The sequence below is a fragment of the Grammomys surdaster genome, unplaced genomic scaffold, assembly GCF_004785775.1.
Source record: "Grammomys surdaster isolate TR1022 unplaced genomic scaffold, NIH_TR_1.0 125603, whole genome shotgun sequence".
Classification (NCBI taxonomy): domain Eukaryota; kingdom Metazoa; phylum Chordata; class Mammalia; order Rodentia; family Muridae; genus Grammomys; species Grammomys surdaster.
The window spans coordinates 1,512,645-1,538,949 of record NW_021620446.1 but is presented as its reverse complement, the minus strand read 5'-3'; the positions used below and the strand labels follow the sequence as shown (position 1 = coordinate 1,538,949).

The 26,305-nt window shown below is 51.7% G+C and overlaps 2 protein-coding genes across 3 annotated transcripts in view; both read left to right on the top strand.

Annotated features, from left to right (window-relative positions):
* The first annotated feature begins 975 nt into the window (after nucleotides 1-975).
* Nucleotides 976-12,392, top strand: Ctsd (cathepsin D). The gene is made up of 9 exons (XM_028786970.1): nucleotides 976-1,149; nucleotides 3,253-3,412; nucleotides 5,343-5,466; nucleotides 6,090-6,208; nucleotides 7,756-7,982; nucleotides 10,773-10,895; nucleotides 11,138-11,282; nucleotides 11,374-11,472; nucleotides 11,565-12,392. The coding sequence occupies exons 1-9, from the start codon at nucleotides 1,082-1,084 to the stop codon at nucleotides 11,724-11,726; spliced, it is 1,227 nt and encodes a 408-aa protein (XP_028642803.1). The 5' UTR covers nucleotides 976-1,081; the 3' UTR covers nucleotides 11,727-12,392.
* Nucleotides 12,393-16,729: 4,337 nt separating this feature from the next.
* Ifitm10 (interferon induced transmembrane protein 10) overlaps nucleotides 16,730-26,305 on the top strand; it is a 15,635-nt gene continuing 6,059 nt past the window's right edge. For both annotated transcript variants that reach the window (XM_028786846.1, XM_028786847.1), the window contains exons 1-2: nucleotides 16,730-16,788; nucleotides 16,975-17,427. In XM_028786846.1, the coding sequence (XP_028642679.1) occupies nucleotides 16,756-16,788; nucleotides 16,975-17,427 (486 nt within the window). In that variant the 5' untranslated portion in view covers nucleotides 16,730-16,755. The remainder of the gene's footprint in view (nucleotides 16,789-16,974; nucleotides 17,428-26,305) is intronic.

Below are 26,305 nucleotides of genomic sequence, written 5' to 3'. Positions count from 1 at the left end.
CCTGAGTGGACAGCCTTGGCAGAGGTCAAGTGCTCAACAAATGAGAACTGTAGCCTTGAACCTGGGGAACCAGAACAGCTCATGTGTCTATCTGTACAGTGGACTAAGAGGCGTCTACCTCAGAACAGGCAGAACATATTCAAAAGAGCTCCCTGGATCAGACCCTGGCAAGGCTCCTCTGTGTTCCTGTCCTTGTTTGGAAACCACCTCTCAGAGAAGACATTCCCCTTAAATGCCTCTCCGGACTGTGAGCTCCCCATGATGGAGATGGACTCTGCCTCTCTCAAACAGCTCTCAATTCATTTACTGGCATCAAGCAGGGCCTTAAAGAGTGAAGTAGTAAAGATCCAAGGGTGATTGCAACCCTGGCCTCTTCTCAGTGTGCACTCCCCTCCACTCCCTTCTCTGCAAGCTCACACAGACCCTGACTCCTTGTATCATTAGATGCATGGTCCAGGACTTGGCCTGTAATCAACATTGCTACATTATGGATCTGCAGGCTAGTTGTTCTAGCTTAGGAAAAATGGGTATAGCTCTGGGGAGATGAGCAGGTAGTGGAGCTTTGAAGAGGATGGAGTTTGCTGGCCCAAGAGTCCAGAGAGGCTCCTGGGAAACTCGCAAGGAAAAGCAGCTGAGAGAGAAAAGGTTTGGGTTTAAGCTGGTACCCAGGAGAGGGTCAGAGCCCAACTAGACTAAGATCACATCCTGGTAGTGGGAAACCTAATTATGCAAAAAGACAGATCGGAGAGGGACGGGGCTGAGGGTGAGGTCCGCCCCAGTGGATGCTTCCGGGACTGCTCGGTCTTCCTTCCCCACGTGATCTACATCCAGGCATTCTCTGGTCCCGGGAAAGTCGGCGGGCGCGTTCCCGAGCGCCGTGCGTGGGTCTGGAGTAGGGCACGCCTGCGCCGGGGCAGTGTTAGAGGCGGGTCCGGGTCGCCCCGCCCCTTGCCCGCGTCTCACGTGATCTGTTGAGGGGCAAACAAGCAGATCAGCTGACTCCGCGGGACTGCGGCGTCATCTTGACTATAAGCCCGCGACCTCTGGCATTAAGCTTTGTTCTCTCCGGGCCACCGCGACCATGCAGACCTCCGGCGTCTTGCTGCTCATTCTCGGCCTCCTGGCTACGTCCGCCTCCGCGCTTATCAGGTGAGGACCCGCTCTGGGTCCGGATATGCGGGGCGCGTCACCTGGAGTCCCGCGTGCTCCGACCGGTGCTAGAATGAACCTGTGCACCTAGCGCAGCCTTCCTCAGGGCCCCACAGACTATGGGGCGAGAGACTCAAAACGCAGGGGTCTCCTGCCCCCTCCCCACTCCTATGACTCCTATGGTCAAACAGAGGGGACAGTAGGGTGGTCACAAGTGGTTCTGGCTCCAACCTCCTCTGTGTGTGAGGGGGTAAGGGTAGGGGCTTCTGAGGAGCAGTGCTGCCTCATGGGTAGGATTCTGTGGAGTACCAACCCAGACGTGGAAGTCAGAAGAACGAGTAGGCCCTTGTCCCCCAGAACCTAGGCAGGCCTTTCCTTTTAAGGGACCCTGTTTGACAGCTGTGCACTGGTGCATAGTTTTAGAAGTTTACTCAAAGATGTCCCCCCTGTCCTGGGTGGTGAACCCCTCTTCCTCCTTCCTGAGTTGAGACGTCCCAGAGAGAGAAGGTATGGAATTCTCAATACCCTGGGGCTGAGGTCTGCCCCACTGGGGACCAGGCCCTTCTCAGGCCTGTGGACTCAGCCTTTGTGCTGGATGAGGCCTCTGTGGTAGCCCGTGTGTTTTCCCATTCTGTGATGGAGTTCCTATTTGTGGCAGGTGGAAGAGGCCATAGACTGCTAGAGCAGGGCTTGCTTGGCCGGCTGGGCACCAGGGTTGGGTGGGAAGGAGCACAACCTGTAGGCTCCAAGCCGGGGGTGGGTAGCCTCAGTGGAGCCATTGTAGGGAGTGGCCTAGGCTTTATCCTGTCCTGGCCTTGCCTGTCCTACCCTCAGGCTTCCCTTCTCTGGGGAGAGGTGTTGTTGGTAGTGTACAGGGAACTCCAGGATTCCTGGGACTAGACACCAGAAACAAAACCATGCTCTTAAATGCTTGTTGGCATGTTTCCTGACTATTGCAGTGTGTGTGCCTCCCCCAGGTCCCAGGCTAGAAGCCTGCCTCTTCCAGCCCACTACTCTTAGGCAAGAATCCTATCTTTCAGGAGAATACACTGAACATGCCAGGAAAGGTCAGTTGTGACCTTGGATACAAATCACTAGGCAGAGAAGTTTCATCAAGTGATTACAGACTCAGGCCAGCTCTCCTTGGGAACAGGAGCAAACTGAGGGTGGAGAGGTGACCTGGAGGACAGGGGAGGACCCCTCTCCCTCTGCTAACTGTTGGTGGAATCCCCTCTTTAGTTGCCTGTATCAGGGCTGCAGGAAGCACATGTGGGCGGGTCTTGAGTTGGTGTGGTGGTACTATGGTAGGTTTCTTGGGTGAGAGTTGCTGGATCTTGTGCAGGGACGACTAGGGAGAGAACATGGGGAGTTGGTGTTGAAATCTCCTGGATGATTGGGAAGAACCTCCAGGGAGTGTCCAGGATGATACCGTCACGAAAGCTGGTGGGGGTGGTTGGTGGGGCTCCTGTTTGCAGAGTCCAGATAAGAACCAATGTGGCTAGGGGCCAGGTTCAGTGGCTTACCCCCTGAGTCCCATGTGCACCTTGCTTTGCATGCACCTGTTCCTCCTCCTCCTCCGCCTCCTGGTGTAGGATTAGGTTCACCAGGGCACAGGGAACAAGTGCCTGGCCACACCCTAAACAGAACCTACTTGCCAGTATCCCCGGGAAGACTAGAGTAGGCAGACAAGAGCAAGAGCTGGGGCCCAGTATGTTCTCTTTATTTCAGTCCACCTGACGGGGAACCACCTGACTGAGATGTGGTTGGTGAGGGAAAGGGGTGGGCACACTAGCCTATCCTTGGACATGAGGAGTGAGCTTCTGTGACTGAACTGAGGAGTCTGTGATCATGGCAGGATGTCCTTAGCTGATTTGATGGGCCAGTGGGCCTGTGGCTTGGGGGCAGGAGTTTGTTACATGTGGTGGCCATTTTGAGATATTTAATTGGACATAATTTGCTAGAGGCACTGAGGTACATGCCTGGCTGACAGTCACTCTGTACTAAGAGGGCTGCTCTGGCCCAGCATGGAGTATCCTGGTGTTGGAGGTTGGAGAACGCAGCAGTCAAAGCTGGGCGCTAACATACCTTTATCCATCTTGACAGAATCCCTCTGCGCAAGTTCACATCTGTCCGTCGGACTATGACGGAGGCCGCCGGCTCTGTAGAAGACCTGATCCTTAAAGGCCCCATAACCAAGTACTCCATGGAGTCATCTCCTCAGACCAAGGAGCCAGTGTCAGAGTTACTCAAAAACTACCTGGATGTGAGTGGGGTTGTATTTTGGGGTCTTGCTTTGAGGGGTGAATGTGGGAGGGGCTAGCTCTCTGGGCTCAGTAGCCAGTTCTTCGTGGAAGGAGTACCTTCCCAGTGGGGTGGGCTTCTGGGTTCAGCCACACCATTCCTTGTTTCACAGCCCCTCACCCCTGCCGTCCTAGAGGCCTTGCTCTGTGTGGACGGGCCTGCTCAGGCTAAAGGATGTGTTAGGGTGGCATGGTTTGGTATTTGCAGAAGGTTCCTCCTGGGTCTGAGATTTTTCTTTTTTTGTTTGTTTGTTTGTTTGTTTGTTTTTGTTTGTTTCTGAGGTACTAGAACTGAGCCCAGGGATCCCCATAGGATGGGAAAGTGCTTGGTCACCTAGCGACATACCTAGTCATGCCCTCTCCAACCCCACATTAAGTCTTGAACATAGACTTCTCAGTTTGGCTACTCCTGGGGTTGAGTCTCATCCTTAGGACTATCCCATGATGACAGAGCGGCCTAGAATCAAACCCAGTCTGGCCTGAGCCTGCCCCAGTTGTGGGAGCCTGGGAGAGCAGTTACTAGGTCTGACTTGCTGGTGCCTCCCTCTATACGTGTCCTATGAGAGACTTGTGATCCCCTTTGCCATCTTCCCCAAGATCAGCCACACCCCCTGCTTTTTAGCACCTCCCTTCCCCCTTTCTCTGGGCATTGAACTGCCTAGGACCTTGTACATATTAGGCAAGGTCTACCACTGTACTCTGTACCCGCCCCTTTTTCTCATTTTTGAGATAATTGCCCAAGTTAGCCTTGAACCTACAATCTTCCTATCTTGGCCTGCTGAACAGTTACAGGTCTGGCCCACTCTTCTCAGAGAATGTAGGCCCCAAGGAGAAACATTCTGCAAGTCACATGGTGAGCTGGTCCCAGCTCTGTGGAAGGTTCTTGGTAGAGCCTGGCGTCTCTTATGTCCCTGCCCCCCAAGTCTTATAAACCAAGGGTGACTGTGTAGCTCTGGGCTTTGTGACCCACTGGGCTAAATTGGCAGTGCCTTCTGTCTTGTCTGACCCAGGCTTGTGACTGCCTGAGGAAGGTGGAAAGTCTGTCTGTCTGGATCCAGCCAGCTATTTCCTAGACATGCTCACACACATTCAAAGTACAGTTTGCTGAGTAATTCTTCCCCCCCCCCGGGGCCCCCCCCCCCCCCCCCCAGTTACTTCTCTTGGGTTTTGTGATGCTCTCTGGGATTGGACCCTGGGTCTTGTATCCACCAGTGCCTCAGGCTCCTTCTTGGGCATAGAGAATATGAGTGACCCACAGCCACTAGGTAACAACTGGGCTTCCCCTCAGTTTGTGCCTGCCTAGCCCCTGGAGTTGGCAGCCCTGGTGGACTCTGCTCTCTGTGTGAATAAAAGGGAAACCAAGGCCAGGTTTCTCTGCTCTGATGCAGTGACCAAGTTGAGGCAAGTACTGTTGCCTCTGTGGTGCCCCTCTCGTTTGTTCCATAGGATAGTCTCCAGTCTAAGGTCTGTGGAGCAGGGGCAGGCAGGAGTTAAGGCCTTTAGTCAGCTGTGACACTCTCAAACAGCAGAGGGGCCTTCCTGGCTAGCTTTATCCATGGCTGGGTTTGTGGAGAGCCAGGCCTGTCGCCTGACCACTAGCCTCACCTTCTATGAGCCCAGTTCTTCCCCAGCCCCACAGTACAGTAGATAAAGGGGCCCAGAGTCCTGAAGTTCAGTACTGAGTGGATCTCAGGCCTACTCTTTTACAATCTAGTCTTTGGGAGTCCCTCTCCCCATTTAGGATTTAGTAGTTGGAAATACATGTGCTAGCTGAGGCCTGGACTCTAGGGCATACCCCTCCCTCAGCCTGGGCCTTTCAGACTTGGTTTCCTATATAGCCAGAGCCCTCTCAGGTACCTCCTCTCACCCTGACAAACATTATTTCTTCCCTAGGCCCAGTACTATGGTGAGATCGGCATCGGAACCCCGCCACAGTGTTTCACAGTCGTCTTTGATACTGGCTCCTCTAACCTGTGGGTCCCCTCCATTCATTGCAACCTATTTAACGTAGCCTGCTGTGAGTCTCCCTGCTATCCTCTCTCCTGGGACCCTTTAAGATGCCTGGCTCTGGGGTGCTCTGGCTCTGCTATCTTATACTCTCAGCCATGCTCAGTGGCCTTTGGAACAATCGGGGTGACAGAGGCCCTACTGTGAGGATCTGTGAGCAGCTAATATTTACTCCCCTCTCTCTGGAGAGTTGGGTTCTAGCCCCATCTCTTTGAAGTCCAGTTTTAAAGAGAGTTGAATATAGTTGAGGCTGTAGGAGGGAGGTTGGGCTTGAGATTGTCTCGTGCCTGGATATAGAGCTCCTCCTGGACAGTGTTTTCCTACCTGTCCAGTACATCAAACAGACCGTGATTTTCGGTTCTGCCCTGAAGTACCCACTTACCAGGTCTTGTCACCTGAAGCCTTGGTAGAGAAGCTGGGGATCTTGCTGATCCAGGATGGAACAAGCTGAGGTCTGGGTAATCTGTGAGGGCAAGGCCAAGGCTTTGTATATATAGCCCATGGTCCAGGGGGTCCTCAATGTGTGGGCATAGGTCATGGCCGTAGGCCAAATTGGAGAGGTGGCCTGAGCTGCTGATCCCACAGTACCCCAGGGAGGCAGGCAGACTAACAGGCAGGTCTGTTCCCCCTCAGGGGTCCACCACAAGTACAACAGTGGCAAGTCCAGCACCTATGTGAAGAACGGCACAGCCTTCGACATCCACTATGGCTCAGGTAGCCTCTCCGGGTATCTGAGCCAGGACACTGTGTCGGTGAGTCCCTGGGGCCTATCCTTGGAGGCCAGAGGCCCCATCAGCTACAGCTGAGGAGAGAGGGCATGGTGTCCCCAGCCCAACTCTAACCACCTAAGATGGCTGCTGATTTGGATGACTATAGTAGTATTGGGTGATAGGGAGCTGAGGCTAGACCATTAGGGTGCTATTCGAACAAAGGCCCTGGAGCAGAAGAGCCCAGCATGCCAAGAGGTGAGGAAGCAAATGGGAAGGGCATGGGAGTGGGCAGCCTTAATGTATGTAAACTGGAGGGACAGTCATGTGTTCTCAGGGTTGAGAGTGGAAGAGTCAAAGTTGGGACGTGGAGTGTCGGCTAGTGGGAGCTACCACCCTAAGCGGGTGCTGACACAGCCTGGCCTGCTTAGTGAGCCATGAGCAGATCTGCTGCTGGTCTGCTGGTGTTGGGGACACTGGCTTAGGAAGACTGTGCTGGATGCTTTAGATGAGGTGCCAGCAGAGTGTCTTTTTTTCTTTTTTTTGGTTTTTCAAAACAAGATTTCTCTGTGTGGCCCTGGCTGTCCAGGAAATGGCTCTATAGACCAAGCTGGCCTCAAACTCAGAGAACTCTGCCTGCCTCTGCCTCTCAAGATCAGGGATTAAAGATGTGTACCCCCACCACTTATACTCTCTTAAGGAAGGCCTGAGGAAGATCTGGGCCAAGGGGCCAGACCTGGGGATAGGAAGGCTCCTGAAGCGTGTTGTGGCTGAGATGGGTTGGAAAATCCTGTTTGTGTTGGAACAAGTACTGTGAAGGAGGCAGGGGGGAGAGTGTCTGGACTGGGCTCTTTGTAGGAAGATCTTGTAGTTTGAGCCTTCTTCAAAGGAGAGGCCATTCACTCTTGGGTTAGCATCAGAACAGCAGGGCTGCAGGGACCAGAGATCAGTCCTGCCAGGATGGTGCAAGAAACGGCAAATCCCATCAACTGGCCCTTATTGGTTGTGGCTAGGAGTCCAGCTAGTATCCTGTTTACCTGGCCTTTGTCTGGGTGGTGATACCCCGTACCTGTGAGATCAGAGCTCTGCCTTTTCCCTGTCTATGGAGGGCTCCTTGTACTTCTCAGGGGCCCCTCAGTGCACAGGATGTTAGCCTAACGCGTTACTGTCTTCCGACATGTCCTAAGCAGCAGCTCTTTCCACTTCTTGCTCTGGTTCTATCTGCAGCCTCAGCTTGGTGGGGCAGGCTGATGGTAGGCAGAGGGAGTGTGGCTTCAGGGTGACAGTTATTGTGGGTTACCCAGCTGTTCAGGCTGCAGGCTCAGTGGCTTGTCCCCAAGTCTAAGAGCAAGAACTACACTGTCCTGGTGGATATAGATGTGGAAGGGTATAGGCACGGTGGGAGCTGAGGCAGTAGCATCTCCTGTTTCGTGTGTTTGGTTAACACAAAGTCCTCATAAGTCCCTCAGAGAGGAACACCAAGTCCTTACCTTCAGCTGTGTGGCTGTGTCGAACACTTCTGTCCACATTCTGCCGTTTTGACTGTCCTGAGGGGGGAATATTGGCTGTGATGTGTGTGTTCTGGCTTTCAGGTTCCATGTAAGTCCGTGCAGCCAAACGCAGGAGGTATCAAGGTGGAGAAACAGATCTTTGGGGAAGCCACCAAGCAGCCTGGACTCATATTCTTCGCAGCCAAGTTTGATGGCATCTTGGGCATGGGCTACCCTCGTATCTCTGTTAACAATGTGCTTCCTGTCTTTGACAACCTGATGAAACAGAAGCTGGTGGAAAAGAACATCTTCGCCTTCTACCTGAACAGGTGCAGCAGGAAAGGCGTGCCTCTCACCCTCCTTTGATCTCAGCTCCAGGGACAAGGATATAGATGGGACTTACGAGTCTGCTGCAGGCTTGGCCATGGCATCAGACCTAAGGGTATCTGCTAGGCAGGGGTTAGTTACTGTTACCTGCTTGGGAGAGAAAGCCATGTGCCAAGGACTTCAGCCAGGAGATGCTGTTTGCCTGGATCAGAGTCTCAGCTGCTGGGATCTAGGCACTGGTGAGAGCAGATGTGGTTTCTGTTTGGGCTGCTGGTTGCTAGGAGAGACATGGGTATGAGGTTTGATCTGTGACACTGCTCTGGGGACAGGATCTAGGAACCTTCCCTAAGGTAGAGTCAGAACTCACTCAGGAGGACTGAGAACCCTGGGTTATACATTGAGAGTGGCCTTGAAGGAGGGGGTATCTTTCCCTGAGAGATTGGGGAACCTTTTGTTATCAGAGATCCTCTCCACAGTACAGATGACACCCTGCTCCCGTGCGTGCGCGCACACACACACCCTTGCAAAGAACCTCCAGCATTCATCAGTTTCTTGCCCCCTGCAGGCCTGTCCAACAGTCTTGTTCAGGAACTTCACAAGATGGGCAGCTGGGTATATGTGGCTTCTTACTTTCTGGGTTTAGCTCCTGGGTGTGGGTGGGGTGTAAGTAGGTGGCCTGCTCTAAGTTGCTGCTGCTGACCACACCCTACTTTTCTGGGCTGACTTACATGTCTAGCAAGGATAACCTCCAAATGCCTACTCCATGCTCTGTTTCTAGGCCTGAACCCTACCTCCTTATTGAGGGTTACTGGCCCTGTACCAGCCCAGAATCTTCTAGTTTTGCTTTTATCTTGTTTAAATGCTAACTACCCAGCTCAACTCTAGACAAAGTGGCTCCCTAGAGGCAGGGGCATGGATGAATGGACAGGGTCATTGACTTCTGGGATCTGCTTCCTAGAGTAGGTGAGTACCCAGAAGTTATCCAGGCTGGTCGTAGCGGCACATGCCTTTAATCCTGGCACTCAAGAGGCAGAAGCAGGAGGATCTCTTGAGTTCGAGGGCAGCCAGAGACATCAAGAGACACTGTCTCAGAAAACAAAACAAAACAAAAAAAAGTTGGCTAGGTTGAAGCCTGGGAACCTCTTTTCTTTTCCCAGTACCATGGTGCCTTAGGGGCAAGTGGCCTACAAATACCACTTGTCTCTAAGTTTCAAGTCTCTGTTTAGGATTTCAAGATACCCATCCTCCCTTGCTGGAGACTGTCTTCTAGGAGGAACCCATCTCCCCTGTCCTCCCCCACCCCCCAAGCTCAGCAACTAGGAAAGGATGTGGTAAAGTAGCTACAGCCTGGGCCCCAGGGCACTTATTCTGCTAGCTGGGTTCCAGGCTGGTGACCCAGAGGTGTGGCTGCTAAGTAGGCAGGTGTGAAACCAGCAGAGTGAGGGGCTGAGGGGCTATGGCTCTGTGGTGAGGCAGTGTGGGTGGACCGTTGGTGAGGAGACGCGAGACAGGGCTGGTACCTATTGCGTTTCCACCTGGGATTGCAGAGGTGATGACAAGCCAAAGCCAGGCCAAGGTAGAGACCGGGGAAAGAGAACAGGGTGAGGCTCAAGGATCCATGGGCCAGGAGGAAGATTCGGAGCCTGATTATAAAGGCCTGGCAGGATGGCAGCTCCTGAGATGAAAGCTTTCCTTCAACTTTGGGTAGTTGTGCCCCAGAACGATGCCTAGCCGATATGACACTCAGATTCCCCGGGCCCCTCAGGTTAGAGGTGGCAAGCTTATACTTACTTGCTGGTTGCTTAAGAACATTCACTGTTGTAGCTACAGACTACACTCCCTGTGTTCTGTTTGAGGATATTGTGGGCATTCTCATGAGACTAGAGGTAGGGGAGTTGAGAGAAGGGTTTGGAGAAGAAACAGAGTGATAGCAAGTGCTGTGTCCATGGCTGAAGCCAGCTCAGCTTCTCAGGACCATGGCCCTGGCTTCCTCTTAGAAGCCTGCCTTGAGTTTTGCCAGGCAGAGAGCATCCCTGTCCTTTAGCTCCAGCCTGACTCTCAGCCTTGGCCTTGGCTACCAATGGCTGACCCTGAAAACCCCTAGCCAGCATCCCGAAGAGAAGAGGCCAGCTGTACCCAGCAGCTTATGTTGGACTGGGCTGCAAGCCTCTACCTGTAAGACTAAGGATGCCCAACAGGGCAGCAGAACCACATAAGAAGTCAGTCACAGACACAGAAATGTCAGTTGCAGGTTTTGATGACAGACCCTTTTCCGGGTCACTTTGGAAGTGCACTGAGTTCAAAGGCAGGAGAATCTGTTTGAGCCTACAGCCTGGAGCCAGAACCAAGGGTTCTTTGCCAATGACAGAATTCGTGGAGCAGGCTTGTCAATAGGTTTGTTGCATTTCAGCCTTAGGTTGTCCCTTTGTAATCCCAGGTGAGAGGGTTGTCACATGTGGTGTGACTGATAAGCTGGCGTCTGTATGAGCTAGGATCCGATAGTCTCAGTTGTGGTCTATCAGCTCATTTCTCTTGGTGTGCTGAGAGGTGGGGATTTGCTTGTGTAAATAAGATACAGAGTCATTCTTCATGCTACTTACACTCGGAATAGAATAACTGAGGCTAAGGGCATTCCTTTCGGAGCAGGCCCATCTATGCTCACAGTTCCCCCGGTCCTTCCTCAGGGGAGCTCTCCTTGCTTGCTCCACTTCATCCCCTTCCTTCAGATTTCTGGCCCTTTGCTGACCCTTCTGAACTAGTGGCTAGAGGCTGACCACTTAACTTCCTCCCAGGGACCCAACTGGGCAACCCGGAGGAGAACTAATGCTTGGTGGCACTGACTCCAAGTACTACCATGGGGAGCTGTCCTACCTGAACGTCACTCGAAAGGCCTACTGGCAGGTGCACATGGACGAGTGAGTCATGGGTGTTGCTGGGGGCTGGGAGTGTTATGTACGGGTGGTGTGTGCGGGAGGAAAGCCTGGGTCCCTACTTAGCCATTTGACTCTCATTTTATAACCCTTGACCATTCAGAGTCCTGAATAAGTTGGTTGGTCCTGAAAAAAAAAAAAGCAGTCTCCATGGCAGTATCTAGACAGGCTATACCCCATACTCACCTGTGACAAGGTGAGGTGACTGATATATCTTTGCCCCACAGGTTGAATGTGGGCAGTGGGCTGACCCTGTGCAAAGGAGGCTGTGAGGCTATTGTGGACACAGGGACGTCTCTTATGGTGGGGCCTGTGGAGGAGGTGAAGGAGCTGCAGAAGGCCATTGGGGCAGTGCCTCTTATGCAGGGCGAGGTAAGCCACAGGCCTGTGTGGGCTGGCCAGCAGGCAGAGAGGGTTCCTGAGACCATACCTTCAATACCATGTTCCCTCTTGTGTATCTTAGTATATGATCCCTTGTGAGAAGGTGTCCAGCCTGCCCACTGTCAACTTGAAGCTAGGAGGCAAAAACTATGAACTACACCCAGACAAGTATGTGCTCGAGGTGAGTAGGTGTGGACAGTGGCAGTGCGAATCCGGGACACCTTGAGTGAAATGGGTACCATGTGATCACATGTGACCATTCTGGCCTTACAGGTAACACAGGGTAAGAAGACAATCTGCCTGAGTGGCTTCATGGGGATGGACATACCCCCTCCCAGTGGGCCGCTCTGGATCCTGGGTGATGTCTTCATTGGATCCTACTACACTGTGTTTGACAGAGACAACAATAGGGTCGGCTTTGCCAAGGCTGCATAGCCGTACTCTGACTCGCTCTTTCTCCACCGTCAGGGAATGGGATCAGAGTCCAGTAGAGGAAGCCAGCCAGCCCCATCCCTCCACCTCCCCCACTCACACATATTCACACTCGCCTAGTGTTGCTGGGCCCTTGGGAAACCTGGCTGGAGCTGGTCCAGCTGTTCTGTTCTGTGGTTCCTGTCCTTGGGTTCAGATTGCTGCCCTCTGCCTGTCTGAAGGAAGCCAAGGCCCACCCAGTACACAAGGCTGCTTTCAAAGGCCCCTAATGGTTTGGTAGCTACTGAGATGGATTATCTTGTCCTGCTGTCCTTTGCTGAGTGGGCAGCACTCTAAAGTAGGCAAATGGGTCTTAGGATCCCTCCCAGAAACCTGCTTAGTCTAACCCAGACCCCTCACTCAGCCTGGGGATGGCACCAAGCTCTACTGCCCCACTGTCTCTGGCCTGGCAAAGGCCCCAAGGTGAGCAGGAAGGAGCAAGAGGACAGAAGCAAAACTATGAACCTGGGGGGTTACATAGGGCCTGGCCCCACCCCCCTGGGAAGGCATGCCTCAGCCTGGGGTAGAGGTAGGATGGCTGACTGGTTTTGGCTGGCCTCTGCTGCCCTTATCCTGGGGCATCTGGGAGCCAAAGTTGAGATAGAAATAAAGTTGTTTTGGGCCTCTTTCTCTGTTGTTGGTGTGCTCTGTACTGTTTCTGAATTGGGACCTTGGGGATGGAGCTAGTTAGACCAGGGGAACCCAGTGCTACTAAGGGCTAATTCAGGGACAAGCTGGCTGCTGGGGGTTGGGGGAATAGAGGGCACAGGCTTGGCTTTCAGCACCAGGCCAGTGAACAGAGGGGACTCCTGAGGCTCTGGGTTGCTGTCTGGCCTTGTGGGCAAGATGAGTCTGGACTAGAACTGGCAGGTTCTGAGACCTCAGGCAGTAGTCAGAGGCCGGATGTGGCCTTGGGTGGAGGCCATGGAGCAGGCCTAGAATTCTGGGTTAGATCCTGTGTTGAATCATTTTCAGAGGTGGCCAGGCCAGCACCTGCTGTGTTTTGCCAGGGAAGCAGCCTATTCCCAGAAGAAATGGAATAAGCCTTAATGGAAATCTTGGGTTCCATACATTTCCTTTTCAACACTCAGTCCTTTAGATCTGGGTCGGAAAAGCCATCTGCTGGTTCTGGGTGCCCTGGGCAGTCTCCCTGCCTGGGCCTCTGACAGCCCCAAGAAACCATCTTTTGCTTTTTTGAGTCAAGCCAGTGCTGGAGCCTGCCTGCCTGGGGTCTCTGAGTTCAGAGGTCAGAACTCCCTGTTCATGGGCTGCAGTTGTTCTACAAGCATTGGTGCGAAGGTTGGGTTTCAGGGGAAGAGATGGGTGAACACAGGTTCAAATACAACACTGAAAGCAACCAGCAGGATTTTAAATAGAGTGGGAGTTGGTGAGTCCTTACTGGTAGGTTAGAGATTCCTTTTGGAATCAGCTCTGCAGCCTTAGAGCTGCTTCCCCACACTAGCAGGTGCAGGATATAAGGAACTGTGACCTTTGTCGCCTTTTGGAGTTGTCCTGGCACCCTTTGCCTGCTGGGCTGTGGCTGTCATTGTTTCAGTAGGAAGGTTTTGGAGGGATATGTCTCATAGCTGAGCCCTATTAGGCTACTTCTGGAGAACGTTCACCAAGGGTTGCCAGAAGGCCAGTAAACACGTACCCAGTGTTCTCTGTTTGAAATCTGAGCAAGGAGTCCCGCAGGGCCTGGCAGGGCTTCTGGAGACTAGTGTTATCAAAGGCTTGTGCATCAGAGCTGGAGACACAGCTCCTCCCTCCCCTGCGGGCCTGAGGCTGAGCTGCACTGCCAGGCCTGCATGCTGGGGCTGCTGCTTCCACAGCCGCTGCCCAGGGATGCCCTGGGGAGGACCCTGGACTTCACATCAGCCTCTTAGCTGAATGACCTTCATATTAGCCTTCAGGCCCTGGGAAGAAGTGGGACCCTTGCTGCAGGCAGGGGTAAGGAAGCTAGCTATAAAACCCTGTACTCTAGCTTTCTCATGGTGGGTGTTTCTCCCCTCAAACTCCTGACCAGGGTATTAATGAGGCCTGACCATACCTATGCCTTTCCCTCACCAGCTTAAAGTATAAAGGTTAGGACACTGACTCCAGAGCCCTAAAGCTGACTTTTGGGAAGGAGAGCCTGACTCAGCCTTAACCTTGCCAATGACCTTGAGCGGACCCTGTCCTGAGGGCCAAAGGACCAACCCTTCTGCTTCCTGAAGTCTGAGGCTCACAGGCCAGGCGTGCCAAGGGCAGCACCTGACTTAGGTGGTGTGGTAAGGAGAGTGTCAAGAGTGTAAATGAGTGTAATTAGTTGGGTGCTACACAGCCACATACAGGCTGGGGAGGGAGCTTCTGTGTGTCTGCTTGTCAGGCCCTTGGGATCCAAAGGAGTGGTGGAGTTGGATGAGGGAGAACTGACTTCCTGGCACAACCCATTTGCCCCCAGGCTTATTGGACCAACAAGGCTAGGCTCCATGAGGGAGTGCCCAGAAGAAAGCCAAGAAAAGGTGGGAGGGGTCCCTGCCGATGTGGAAATTAATTCCACCTACTCAAGAAGAGTCTTTTTTTTTTCTGCACTTAAGATCCATTTCACACTGAAAATTCCTGACATGCAGAAATGATCTGTGCCAAGGGTCAGCAGGGATCAGAGGTGGGGTTTGGGCTGGAAAGGGAGGATCTTGGCATGGGACAGGGCTTAATCAGGAGACAGAGCCTTGAAGAAGGACTCAGGGTTCAGAGAGCCCAGGTTCCAGGAGACCAGAAAGACTAGGGACCAGGCAGCCCTGGAACACTTTGGAAAGGATCCTAGAGAAGAGCTAGGGAGAAAGGGGTCCAAGAAGGCAGGAAACAAGGCTTTTGTGCACAGTTTGGGGAACTTCAGAGGAGGATGAAAAGGACCACCTATTCCACCCCTACATGGTGAGGTAAGGGTTCTGAGGGAGTGAGGGCAGTTGAGAGCTCTCCATGGTGAAGAAAGCCCGTTGGACCTTCTATGGAGCTGGGGATCAGTTGAGGTCAAGTATCTAAGAGAGACTGAGGATGGGGGTGAGGCAGGGAGAAAAGAAACTGGTTGGGACTGAGCCTTAGAGGACAGTATTGCTTAGGGCAAGTCGTGTGTAAGGACGGAGCACTGTCGGGGCCCAGCATGAGATCAGAAAGGCTATGAGCAGGAAAGTGTTCTGAGCTCCAAGGAGACCAGTTTAGGGGTGTCTGAGAGGAACCAGGCTTCCGAGTAGCACACCTGTTCCTGAGGGCAGAGGAGAGTTTGTGAAGCAGGGACAGGCATGCCTGTTACAGGTCAGATACTTGAAGCCCCAGTTATGATGAACATATGAGACCGAATGAACCAAGCTTGGTGGGGTCAGACTTGGGAGACAGGAACTCCAAAAGGGGGGCTCAGAACAGGGTTCTGAAAATTGTTGGTGAAGGGCCTAGACTTGGACTCGGGAGCAAAAAAACCCTGAACACTGACTGACCTTGGGGACTTGGGAAGCAGGATTGAACAATAATGAATGTTCCTCTGGAGTTTGATGTGTTGCTTCCCAGTCAGGTAGGAACTGTGATCTGTGTCTGTAAACTTCAAGGAACCAGAGACTCCAAAAAGAAACCTGATTAGGGATGGGGACTAGACCAGCTCAGACAGGACTTAGCTAGTAGTGAGATTGGAGCCCAACTGGGCAGGATCAAAGAAGAGGTAGGCGGGGGCTTAAAATCCTTATACCAGGACAGGGCCTCATGAGAAAAGGCTAGGACTGCTATGGGACTGAGGTTGGCAGGTGGGACTCAACAGGGTAAGAGGAAGAGATGCTTGGTAAAGGGGCTCTGAAGGCACAGGTCTTGGAGCTAGCAAGGCTGGATGGAAGAAATGTAGGGAGAAGGGTGTCAGCCATGGGAACAAGGTGGAGTGCCCAGTAGACAGACTTGCCAGAACCTGAGGACCCGCGAGAGAATTTGAGCACAGGTGCACTAGGGGTAGCAGCGGCTGGGTGGTCAGTGGATGAGAGAGCCATGCAGCTCATGGGTTAGAGGGGTGCCAGCCTTGCCCTGCTCGCGACTCCCCGGGGTCCTGGCTTCCGGGATAGGGGGCCCCCCTCCCTCCCTAGGGAGAAGGCGGAGGTGTCTGCGACGCCGCCGTGAGTCAGGCTCTGGCTGCAGCCGCGGCTGGCCTGGCGCTGCGGAGCGCGCGCGGGCAGCGGGGGAGGCAGCGGCGCCAGCCCCGCTCGCTCCCCGCCCCCAAGGTTGGGCCGCTGGGACGCGATCAGCGGACAGACAACGGCCCGGGAGAGAAGGACTCGCGCTCTGAGGCTCAGGGGTTTGACCCACTCGTCGAGTCGCCAGTAGGTGAGCGGTACTGGTGGGTGTTGTAGCCTAGGGTCAGATCGGGGGGCCACTCAGCCCAGCCACAGCCCCCTGCTATTACCTCACGGGCGCCGGGTGCGCCTAGTGGCGCAGAGCTCCGGCGCCAAGCTGTCTCTTGGAAGTGTTCATTTCGCAGAGTGTCATTGTGGATCTCTTGGTGACACGGCGGGGGGTGGGGACAAGAGGGGAGGTGAATGGCTCTGTGTGACAGTGTGCGCTCTTAGGGTCTCCCGGTGCCTCTTTCTGTTGGCTTTGGGAGGCGATGAGTGAGAGTTTGTAGTCCTGCACCTGCGCGGATCCTCCAGAGATGTGCCTGAGCCTGTGGGGTGGTGTGTAGCGCTGTGTGTCTGGGTGGGCAATTGTTTACCTGGCACGTCTGGGCGCGCGGGTGTGCTGGGGCTGGAGAGCTGGGCGGGTGATGGTGTGCATGGTGCGTTTTGGTGTGTATGTGCTTCAGCGAGCGCTTTTCATTCTGTCAGTCGGTGACTGGAGCAGTATCACTGTAGGTCCGAATGCCCTGAGTGCGTGGAGATGTGGGGGCGCTCTGCTTATCGCAACAGGGTGTCACTCAGGGTGCTGAGGAGGATGCTGTTGTGTGTGTCAGTAGGCGCAGATGGTAAAGCGATGAAAAGCCCTGATGTGCTTGCCAAGACTACTGCGAATGGCTTTGGTATTGGCTGTGGCTGGCTGGGTGGGGGAGGCAGGTGGCAGGCAGACTGGCAGCTGGCAACCTCGCAGGGATTTCCATCTCCCAAAGACCATTTATGGGACTGTAGGGAAGATGCTGCAAGGCTCCAGGGTGGGTGCTACTGGCAGCACAAGGCCCAGCAACTCCTCACTTTGTCCCTCCCTTCAGGCCCAGGGCCCCAGCCAGTGCCCAGCCCTGCTGGGAGCCCCGGCTAGCACCACGGACGGCACCCAGGAAGCCCGAGTCCCCCTGGACGGGGCCTTCTGGATTCCCAGGCCACCAGCAGGTTCGCCCAAGGGCTGCTTCGCCTGTGTGTCCAAGCCTCCTGCCCTGCAGGCTGCAGCGGCTCCAGCTCCTGAGCCTTCGGCCTCGCCCCCCATGGCACCCACTCTGTTTCCTATGGAGTCTAAAAGCAGCAAGACTGACAGCGTTCGGGCATCGGGTGTTCCACAAGCCTGCAAGCACTTAGCTGAGAAGAAAACCATGACGAACCCCACCACAGTCATCGAGGTCTACCCTGACACCACGGAGGTGAACGACTACTATCTGTGGTCCATCTTCAACTTCGTCTACCTCAACTTCTGTTGCCTGGGCTTCATTGCTCTGGCCTACTCCCTCAAAGTGAGCCTGGGCAGGGGGTGGGCAGGGTTATGGGGGCTAACAGGATGTAATGTCACTTAGTAGAGCCCAAGGCAGAACATGCAAGCCCAACCAGGAGACCTTCTTATGGATTTAAAGAGGCAAGGCTCTGGGGTGGGAGCAAAGGGCCACCCCTTCCCTTCCTTGAACTGAGAAAGCTTGACCCAGTTTGGGGAGTGGGGTAGTGTTGTCTGCTCTAGACAACCAGCTTAGTTATGTCATTGAGAACAGGCATTCAGAGCTCAAGGTCCTGTCTTTTGGTCAGGGGACATGGGAGTCAATGTGGCTAGTAGTCACACCTAAGTAAATGTGATAGAGATTGCAAGGAGCCCGGGGGCTTGAAGTCCTGTGCCTGTGGGAAGCAGAGGGGATGATCTCAGGGCCCTTGCAGAACCTCTTACCTAGGCCCCTCTCTGGGAGCAATGTTGCCAGGCTCTATGCTCACCCAGCCAGGTCTATGGTGGAAGGCCAACGTCTGATGACCAGACTGGCTAGGGAGAGAGCTGGAAAACATCCTAACCCCACCCACCCTGTACCCACAGAGGCTACAACTTCCAGGTCTGACTCCCTTTTGTACGAAGAGTCAGTGGCTGAAAACAGAGCAGGGTGACAAGTCTTTGGAACCCCTTATCCACTCCTTCCCCTGACAAAATGAGAGAAACAAACACAACTTGGGGCTGGGGGAAGCTGTGGTAGATGACCTCAATGTCTCAGCCCTTGTGTCCCAGGTAAGGACTGAGCATTCTTGGGCTGTTGGAGCCCCACCAGCAGGGTGCAGGAATGGTGCCTGGGTGCCCTCCTCCCGTCCTGCATCTCCGGAAGGAAGGGCTTGGCTCACAATTACACAGATATCACTTCCTGAGCCCAGACTTGAATGGCCCAAGCCAGATGCAGTCCAGAAATCACAGCTGCCCAGCAAGGAGGGGTATCAGGGGCTGGGAGAGCAGAAAGAAGGGTGCTGCAGGGATTTAAAAGTGAGGGTAAGACTGAACTGGGAAGAAGGGTCCCCAGGCAGCTCAGCCCATGATTCACCTGCAGGCATGAGTCCCACCTTCTCCTGTATCACATGCCTGGCCAACAGGCTCTCCTCTTTTCTTCCTGATTCATGCTCAGCATATCACACTATTGTCATGCCTTCTTCTCCAGCCCTGGGTTCCTCATCTTTACATGTACCACACGGGTGTTGTGTACATGAGTGGGCATGTCTGTGAGAGCACGTAATCCCACGCATGTACTCATGTGCTCACATGGGATAATTCACCGTGTGTGTGTGTGTGTGTGTGTGTGTGTAGAGTATGAGTGGGTGCATCTGAGTGTGTTGCATGGATGGGTATGTTTATATGGAGTGTGGATGCTTGAGTGTATGTCTAAGTGTTATTTCATGCATTTGACCATGTGCATGCACATGTGCAAGTGTGTGAGCAAATGCATATGTTAGTGCAACTGTGTGTAAGTGTGCATGAACGTATATAGAAATGTTTGTCGAATTGCATGTGAGGGATGTCAGCCTAATCACATGCCTACATCCACTTAGATACGTATTGTGAATGGACACATGTTTGAGTGTAATGTGTGCATGCAAATGTCAGTGAGTCAATATGTGTTTGCACATAAGTGTACCAAAGATATGTGTGTGTGTGTGTGTGTGTGTGTGTGTGTGTGTGTGTGTGTATGACTTCTTGTGCTGAGAGGCCCTAGGGACTTGGGATGTCCTAAGGCCAGCTCAGCTCTGTTCTCTGGGGCAGTGCCAGGCAGAAGGCACCATTGCCAGGTTGCTAGTGGAACATAGCCTCCCCCTGGTGCCCTCTTTCCCTTGCTGTCTACAGCCTGAGGGTTTGAGCATGGCTGCCTGGGCTCTGGTCCGGGAGCTGTCCCTTCCTCCCCTGGCTCAGGCTGTCTCTGGTTGGCTGGGCAGGGTAGCCCATCTGGTGTGGGTTGTAGGTAGGTCAGGCATTTCTGGATGGTTTTGAGTTTGTACTGGGATGTGAGGTTGACACTTTGGAGAGGAGAAAGAGCTCGCTTTCTCTCTCATGTTTTGCTCCCTGAGATCTTCTCCAGGAACAGATCTTGGGGCTTCTTAGAAGGATGTGCAGGGTCAGAAACTCTGACCCTGATGCCTGGACATCAATCTACCCGTGCAGCTAGCTGCAGCCTTCTAACTAGCTTCACCTGCCACTCATGCAGCCCATGACAAGCCCATCCAAGGACAGTAGATGGAACAGGGGTCAGGAGGACTTGGGGCTAGCTTTCCAGCCACCTTTCCTTGCTGAGCTCTTCCCTTATCTGTTAACAAAGAGAGACAATGCTGTTCAAGCCATCCTGTGATCAGGTGGTGCAGGTGGGTTGGTGTGAGATGCAGCTGTCTGCTGTGTGCATACGCTGGCTCACAGGCCCTCTTTTGTATGAAACCCGTGTCTCTCCTGCAGAGCCTCTAAGGCCTTCTTTCCTTTACATCTTCCTGCCCCATCCTCAGGACCAGCCTTCTAGTGTCTAAAGTATGGTAACCGTCATGGGGGAGGTCTATTATTTGGCTGGACAGAGGATGTCAGCAGAGGAGATATCTAGTCTATCGTCTCAGAAGAGGAAGACATCACACTGAACTTGGGGCCAAGTAAGGTTCAAGGCAAGGGTTTCTGGGAGGAGGTAGTATCTCCTATGGGTTTTGAAGAATGGGTGAATGCAAAGTTCTGCCTGGAGAAAGGAGCACACACCAAGCATGGACATCCTCTGTGGGGAGCAGAGTGTGAGGCACAGGAGAGGCAGTGCAGTGCAGTCAGCATGTAGCAGCTGCTTGATCTGAGCTTAGGAGACACGGGCACTTCCTGAGATAGGAACACCTGAAAGAATGGGTTAGGAGGGTAGATTCTGGTTGGGTTTTATATGCATGCATCTGTCCATCTCATCCTTCCTGAATATCAATACTACCAGCCCATCCATTCAACTAACCATTGTAGGCATACATTTTTTTTGCAACCTGCATTTAATAAAGGTTCAATCTCTCCTCTAGCCCACAACCCAGCAGAGGTAGTGGAAGAGAAAAGTTATTAGGATATGGGGGAAGTAGACCTGTTCAGCAATAGTTCTTTGGGGACAAGCTTGATCTTAGTAGGCAGCAGTTCAGTCCTGTAGCAAACACCAAATGCAACTCAGCAGCTGCGGACTGGTCCTCTAGGCAGGAAGATACCAGGCATGAACCAGCAGCTACAGTCCAGTCCTTTCAGCAAGAAGACACCAGGCAGCTGTAGTTCAATCCTGAAGAAACTGCCAGGCTCACCAACTGGCTTAAGGTGAGGCCTCGGAGGCGGCAAGCTGCTGCAGGAACCTCACGAGCAGTTTTTGGGCGAGTTTCTCTCAGTGGCAGTGTTGTCACAAGTTGAGCTCAACAGCCCTATGTAAGGTGAACCAATACATGCCTGTCATTAGTGAAGAATATCGAGGTGGGGCAAACCAAACCAAAGCTCATCTCCAACCGTCTGTGGGGTCATAGTTATACTCCTTCTTCATGAGTCCTTTCACATGTTTGCTATATCCAAACATACTTTCCAGTGAAAGTATCTGCTTCGAAAAGTCTTTCATGAGTTTGCTTTAGCAAGAGATCTGTTCACCTTTGTGCCCCAGCAAAACATTTGAAATAACTATCTTTCCAAAGAAACTAGAAGTTTCCACTTCAACCCGTCTATCTACCCATCCATCTCATACTCATCCACCTACCCACCTACCCATCTACTCATCCATCCATCTACCCACTAACAGCCATTCATCTTCCCAATTATCCATCCTCCACCCATCTATCTACCCATCCATCTGTACCACACCCACCTCTTTATCTATTCATCTACCCATGTACCATTTATCTATCCACATCATACTTATACATACCTGGCTATTAATTTATCTCTTTACCCAACCATCTGTCCATGTGGTCATCCATCCTTTCACCCACTCACCCATCTATCCACACCACACACATCACCCTATTTGCTCATCTATCATCTATCTACCCACCCATCCAGCCTTCACCAGTTGATTCGCCCATTTAACCCATCTACCCACGCACACCACCATTCATCCACCCACCCTTCTACCCATCCACACACTCATCCATCTACCCCTCCACCCATCTACCATCCTCCTACCCACTTGTCTGCATATTTACTCAACTATCTACACACTCAACTTCTCATATGCTCACCCCTTACACATTCCTATCTATCTTTCCACCTTCCGTATATCCACCCATCCATCTACTCACCCACCATCCATGCATGTATGCAGTTGTCCCAGCCATTTACTCTGTTATATATGACACATGATGTCATACAGGTCATAGAATGACACTTCAGGCAACAGCAGGTCTCATACACAAGACTTCATCACCTAGTAGTGTCACAGTTGATTTTGTGTAGATACTCTGTGGTGTTAACAGGTGATGAAGGCATCTGGAGTTTCTTCAATACTCCTCATTAGGTGATGCAGAGTGATGTCAATCCATCCTCCACACTGTTCACTACATGCAGACAGCACCAGCCTTCCCTCACCTGCTACACAATCATTGTCCTTCTGACTTTCTCTCTCCTACTGTCCCATCCCATCCTTACCAAGCCCGACACTGACCCACTAAACTGTTCCTTTAATGTCATTTTCTCATAACACTCCCACGTCACACACCAGCTCGATCAGTATGCTCACTGCCCTCCATCGATGCATGCTTTGCCACATCCTCCCTTCTTCCTATCATTTGTCCACACCAAGTAGCCATGCACACATTTTATCACTGGGCTTTCCTCACTTGCATTCTTCCCCTCTCAGTTCATCCATCCTTCTATTCCCCATTTCTACTTTTCACCCATGCATCCATTTGTCCACATTAACTTTCTCTCCTCTTTTTTAGTCCTCCCTTCAACTTCACAGGCTGAACTCATCATCTGTCCACCCGTCCATCCATCCATCCATCCATCCTCACTGTATCTATGGATTTATTTCTCTATCCCCTTACTTGCACACACCACCCTCATGTTTGCATGAATGTATCCATACTCTCAGGCATGTCCACACACCCACCTGCTTTCCTTCCTAACCAGTCTCCCTCCCTCATCGCCCTTGCTTCTCCCAACCATTCCTGACTGCTATCCATCCACATAGCAAGCATTCATCTCATCTCACCATATCTGTCCACAAACATGTTCATCCTCTGACCGTCTGCTCATTCTTTTCTTCCTCTCTTCTTCCTGCTCTTACCTTCTTCCCATTCTTAGTGATCTCCAGCCAGCCACTATAATCAGTTCATCCATTTTCCCACTTCTCATCCCTCCATCCATCTCTTTTAATCTTTGTGCACAGCCACACGCCCACATGATCATGGTTCAGAACGTACCAATACTTGCTATGAGACTCTTCTTATGTGAGTAACTACACCCATGCTTCATTCCCCCTCCTGAAGTTACTCTTCCCACCCTCACCAAAGTGTGGCTGCAAGACATTGCTCTATGTGATATTGTTTCTTCTTATGATTGTTCATCCATCCATCTATCCATCCATCCATCCATCCATCCATCCATCCATCCATCCATCCTCTCCTCATTCCAACATTCATGACCTCTGCTCCCCCTCCTTGTATAGAATTTTACTCCGGCATCCACTTATCAACATACAAATCTATCAACCTCAAACATTTGTCCTTCCTCCAGTTTTATGCCTACTCAAATATCTTCTCTCTTATTACTTCTTCCCTCTCTCCTGTCTGCCAGCTTCTTCCCTTTCTGTCAGTTTCATGCAGTAATTTCTGGGTCCATGTGTGGCTGTGAACATACTTGCACACACTCCCTTCCCACTTGCCTCACTGCACACCTCATATCCCAGCCATGTCCTCGTTCACCATCTCCCGTGCTCCTCCATTGTCTCACCCGCTCTTATTTTTAGAGACTGACACAGCCTAGATAAGCCCAATGTGGTGGTGCATACCTGAAATCCTAACATTTGGGAGTCAGAGGCAGGAGGATTTAGCATTCAAGGCAAGCCTCAGTTACATAGTAAGACCCTGTCTTTTAAAAAGAGAAAAAAGAAAAGAAGGAAGGAAGAAAAGGAGAAAGAAAAAGCCCACAAGCATCAACACAGATTCTATTGTGGTTCATCTACCAATCTGCTTACCTTCCCACTTTTTCTTATTTTGTCTTTCATCTATAGATAGTGCCATGCATTCTTCCATCCTCCTTCCTCATACTGTTATCTTACTACTCCACATGGACTGCCTTAGTTAGGTTTTACTGCTTTGAACAGACACCGTGACCAAGAACTCTTCTCATAAAGACAACATTTAATTGGGGCTGGCTTACAGGTTCAGGGGTTTAGTCCATTATCATCAAGGTAGGAAAATGGCAGCATCCAGGCAGGCATGGTGCAGGAGGAGCTGAGGGTTCTATGTCTTCATCTGAAATGCACTATGAGAAGACTGTTTCCAGGCAGCTAGGAAGAGGGTCTTAAAGCCCACGCCTACAGTGACACATCCACTCCAACAAGGCCACACCTACTCCAAGGCCACACCTCCTAATAGTACCACTTCTTGGGTCAAGCATATACAAACCATCACATAGACCATCTACCTCTTCCATCCTTTGGTCACCCACACTCCTACCATGTACTTTCTTCCCTGTCTTGTTCCTTCCTCACATTCTTCTTTCTGTGGACTTGCCCTATGTCCACATGCTTATTCACCTTGCTTCATTTCTGTGTTTATGTTGGATATGTATGTTCATGTACGGTGTGTGTGTGTGCATATTTGTATTCATGCCAATCCACATGTGTGTAAGCAAGCACAAATATGGAAGTCAGAAGTCAACTTCAAGTGTCACTCCTTAGAATCCATCCAATTTATTAAAATATGTATATATACACTTTTGTGTGTGTATGAAGACACTCATTGCCATGTATTGTGTGGAGGTCAGAGGACAACTTACAGAAGTTTATGCTCTCCTTTCACTACGTGGATCACAGGAACTGAACTCAGGTTGTTCAGCTTGACAGCAGGTGCCTTAATCCATTGAGCCATCTCCTCAGAACCCCGCTTTGTCTTTTGAGATAAGTTCTCTCACTGGGACTAGGGCTTCAACAGTTAAGTTTGACTGGGTAGCCATCAAACGCCACAGATCTGTCTGTCCTCTGTCTCCCCAGAGCTGAGATTATAGGCATATGTTGCTATGCCTGAATTTTGAAAAGCATGTTTTTAGATTTATTGATTTTGTTTTAAGTGCATGCATATTTTGCTCACAGGTATGTTTGAGTACCATGTATATGCCCAGAGCCCAAGGACGTCAGAAAGAGGCTGTCAGGTACCTTGAAACTGGAGTTACAGATGGTTGCAAACCATCCTTTAGGTGCTGGGAACTGAACCAGAGTCCTCTGCAAGAACGAGTGCTCTGAGTCTTTTCTCCAGCCCCTCCCTGGCTTTTTATGGTTGACATCAAATACAGGTCTTCATGATTGCTTGGCATGAACAGTTTACATGAAACAAGCCATCTCCCCAGTCCCCATCTTTCTTGACCTTGAAGCTTACGTCTGCCTTCCTTTCTCATCTTCTCTTTTGCCCCCTCCTATGATGTCACCATTATGGCCACTCATTAAACTGTCTAGCTCACCATGTAGTTAGTCATCGATTCATCAGAGTGGCCCAGCACTTTCTCACTAGACTTCTCACTCCACATGCAGCAAATAACTGCCCAGTGCATGATGAGGGACAGGCCACACAATCCATGCCCATAGGAGCCTTCCCTCTGGCAGGGAACTCAGACCATCATAAAACTCAATGATAAGTCAGTGGTGATGTCAGCTGTGAAGACTGAGGAGAGTGGCTGGGATTGCTATTTCATATATAGGGGGCTCAGACAGAAGTCCATGTCAGTGTATTGAGTGTAAGCCCAAGGTGGTCCAGGTTATATGTGTGTCTGAAGAAGTGTGTGTCACAGGATGGGGAAAGGCCTTGCAGAAGCCCAGGGACAAAGTTCCATAGCCTGTGTGGTTGAAACAAGAGAGGGGATCAGACATACCTGAGACATAGCTTTGTTTTCCACAGTGAGAATTTTGTCATCTGCTGTGAGTGGACTCATGTGATGAAGTTTCCATGTGGGGACAGACTAAGGATGCAGAGAGATGGGACTAGGAACCTAGGTGGGACAAGCTTCTAAGTGAACCTGGGAGGTGGGTGAGGAAGGCTTCCACCTACAGATTCCTGTAGACTACACAGGGCATTGGTCCTACAGACACCCAAGTTCACAGATACTCAGGTCCTTATTTAAAACAGCCCGGTGTTTGTTTAGATCACACACACATGCTCACACGATCTCAGTATCATCTGCAGATGACATATAATCTTGCTAAAAGGAAGGGCAGTTATTGTTCTACTGTATTGTATCACTTAGAGAAGTGGGGGAACCTCATGTGTTCAGCACAGATTCTACTTTGTGTCAAATATAATTTTCTCTGAAGTTCAATTGAATCTACAGACAAGGAGCTCCCAGGTCTGAGACCCAGACAACAGTCTGTCCTGATGGAGGTTCAGGGTGAGAGGAACTAGAGGAGGCTAGAGATGCTTGCAAGGACTGTTCTCACCCAATCAGTCTAAAATATACAGGTGCCTGGCAGTGGTGGCGCACGCCTTTAATCCCAGCACTTGGGAGGCAGAGGCAGGCAGATTTCTGAGTCGGAGGCCAGGCTGGTCTACAGAGTGAGTTCCAGGACAGCCAGGGCTACACAGAGAAACCCTGTCTCGAAAAAACTAACACACACACACACACACACACACACACACACACACACAGAGAGAGAGAGAGAGAGAGAGAGAGAGAGAGAGAGAGAGAGAGAGAGAGAG

Bases quoted from the DNA above. Each gene is read 5' to 3' on its own strand.
- Ctsd (XM_028786970.1), top strand. From the start codon at position 1,082: ATGCAGACCTCCGGCGTCTTGCTGCTCATTCTCGGCCTCCTGGCTACG. The intron at 3,413-5,342 runs GTGAGTGGGGTT...TTTCTTCCCTAG, and splicing joins TACTCAAAAACTACCTGGAT to GCCCAGTACTATGGTGAGAT. The intron at 6,209-7,755 runs GTGAGTCCCTGG...TCTGGCTTTCAG, and splicing joins TGAGCCAGGACACTGTGTCG to GTTCCATGTAAGTCCGTGCA.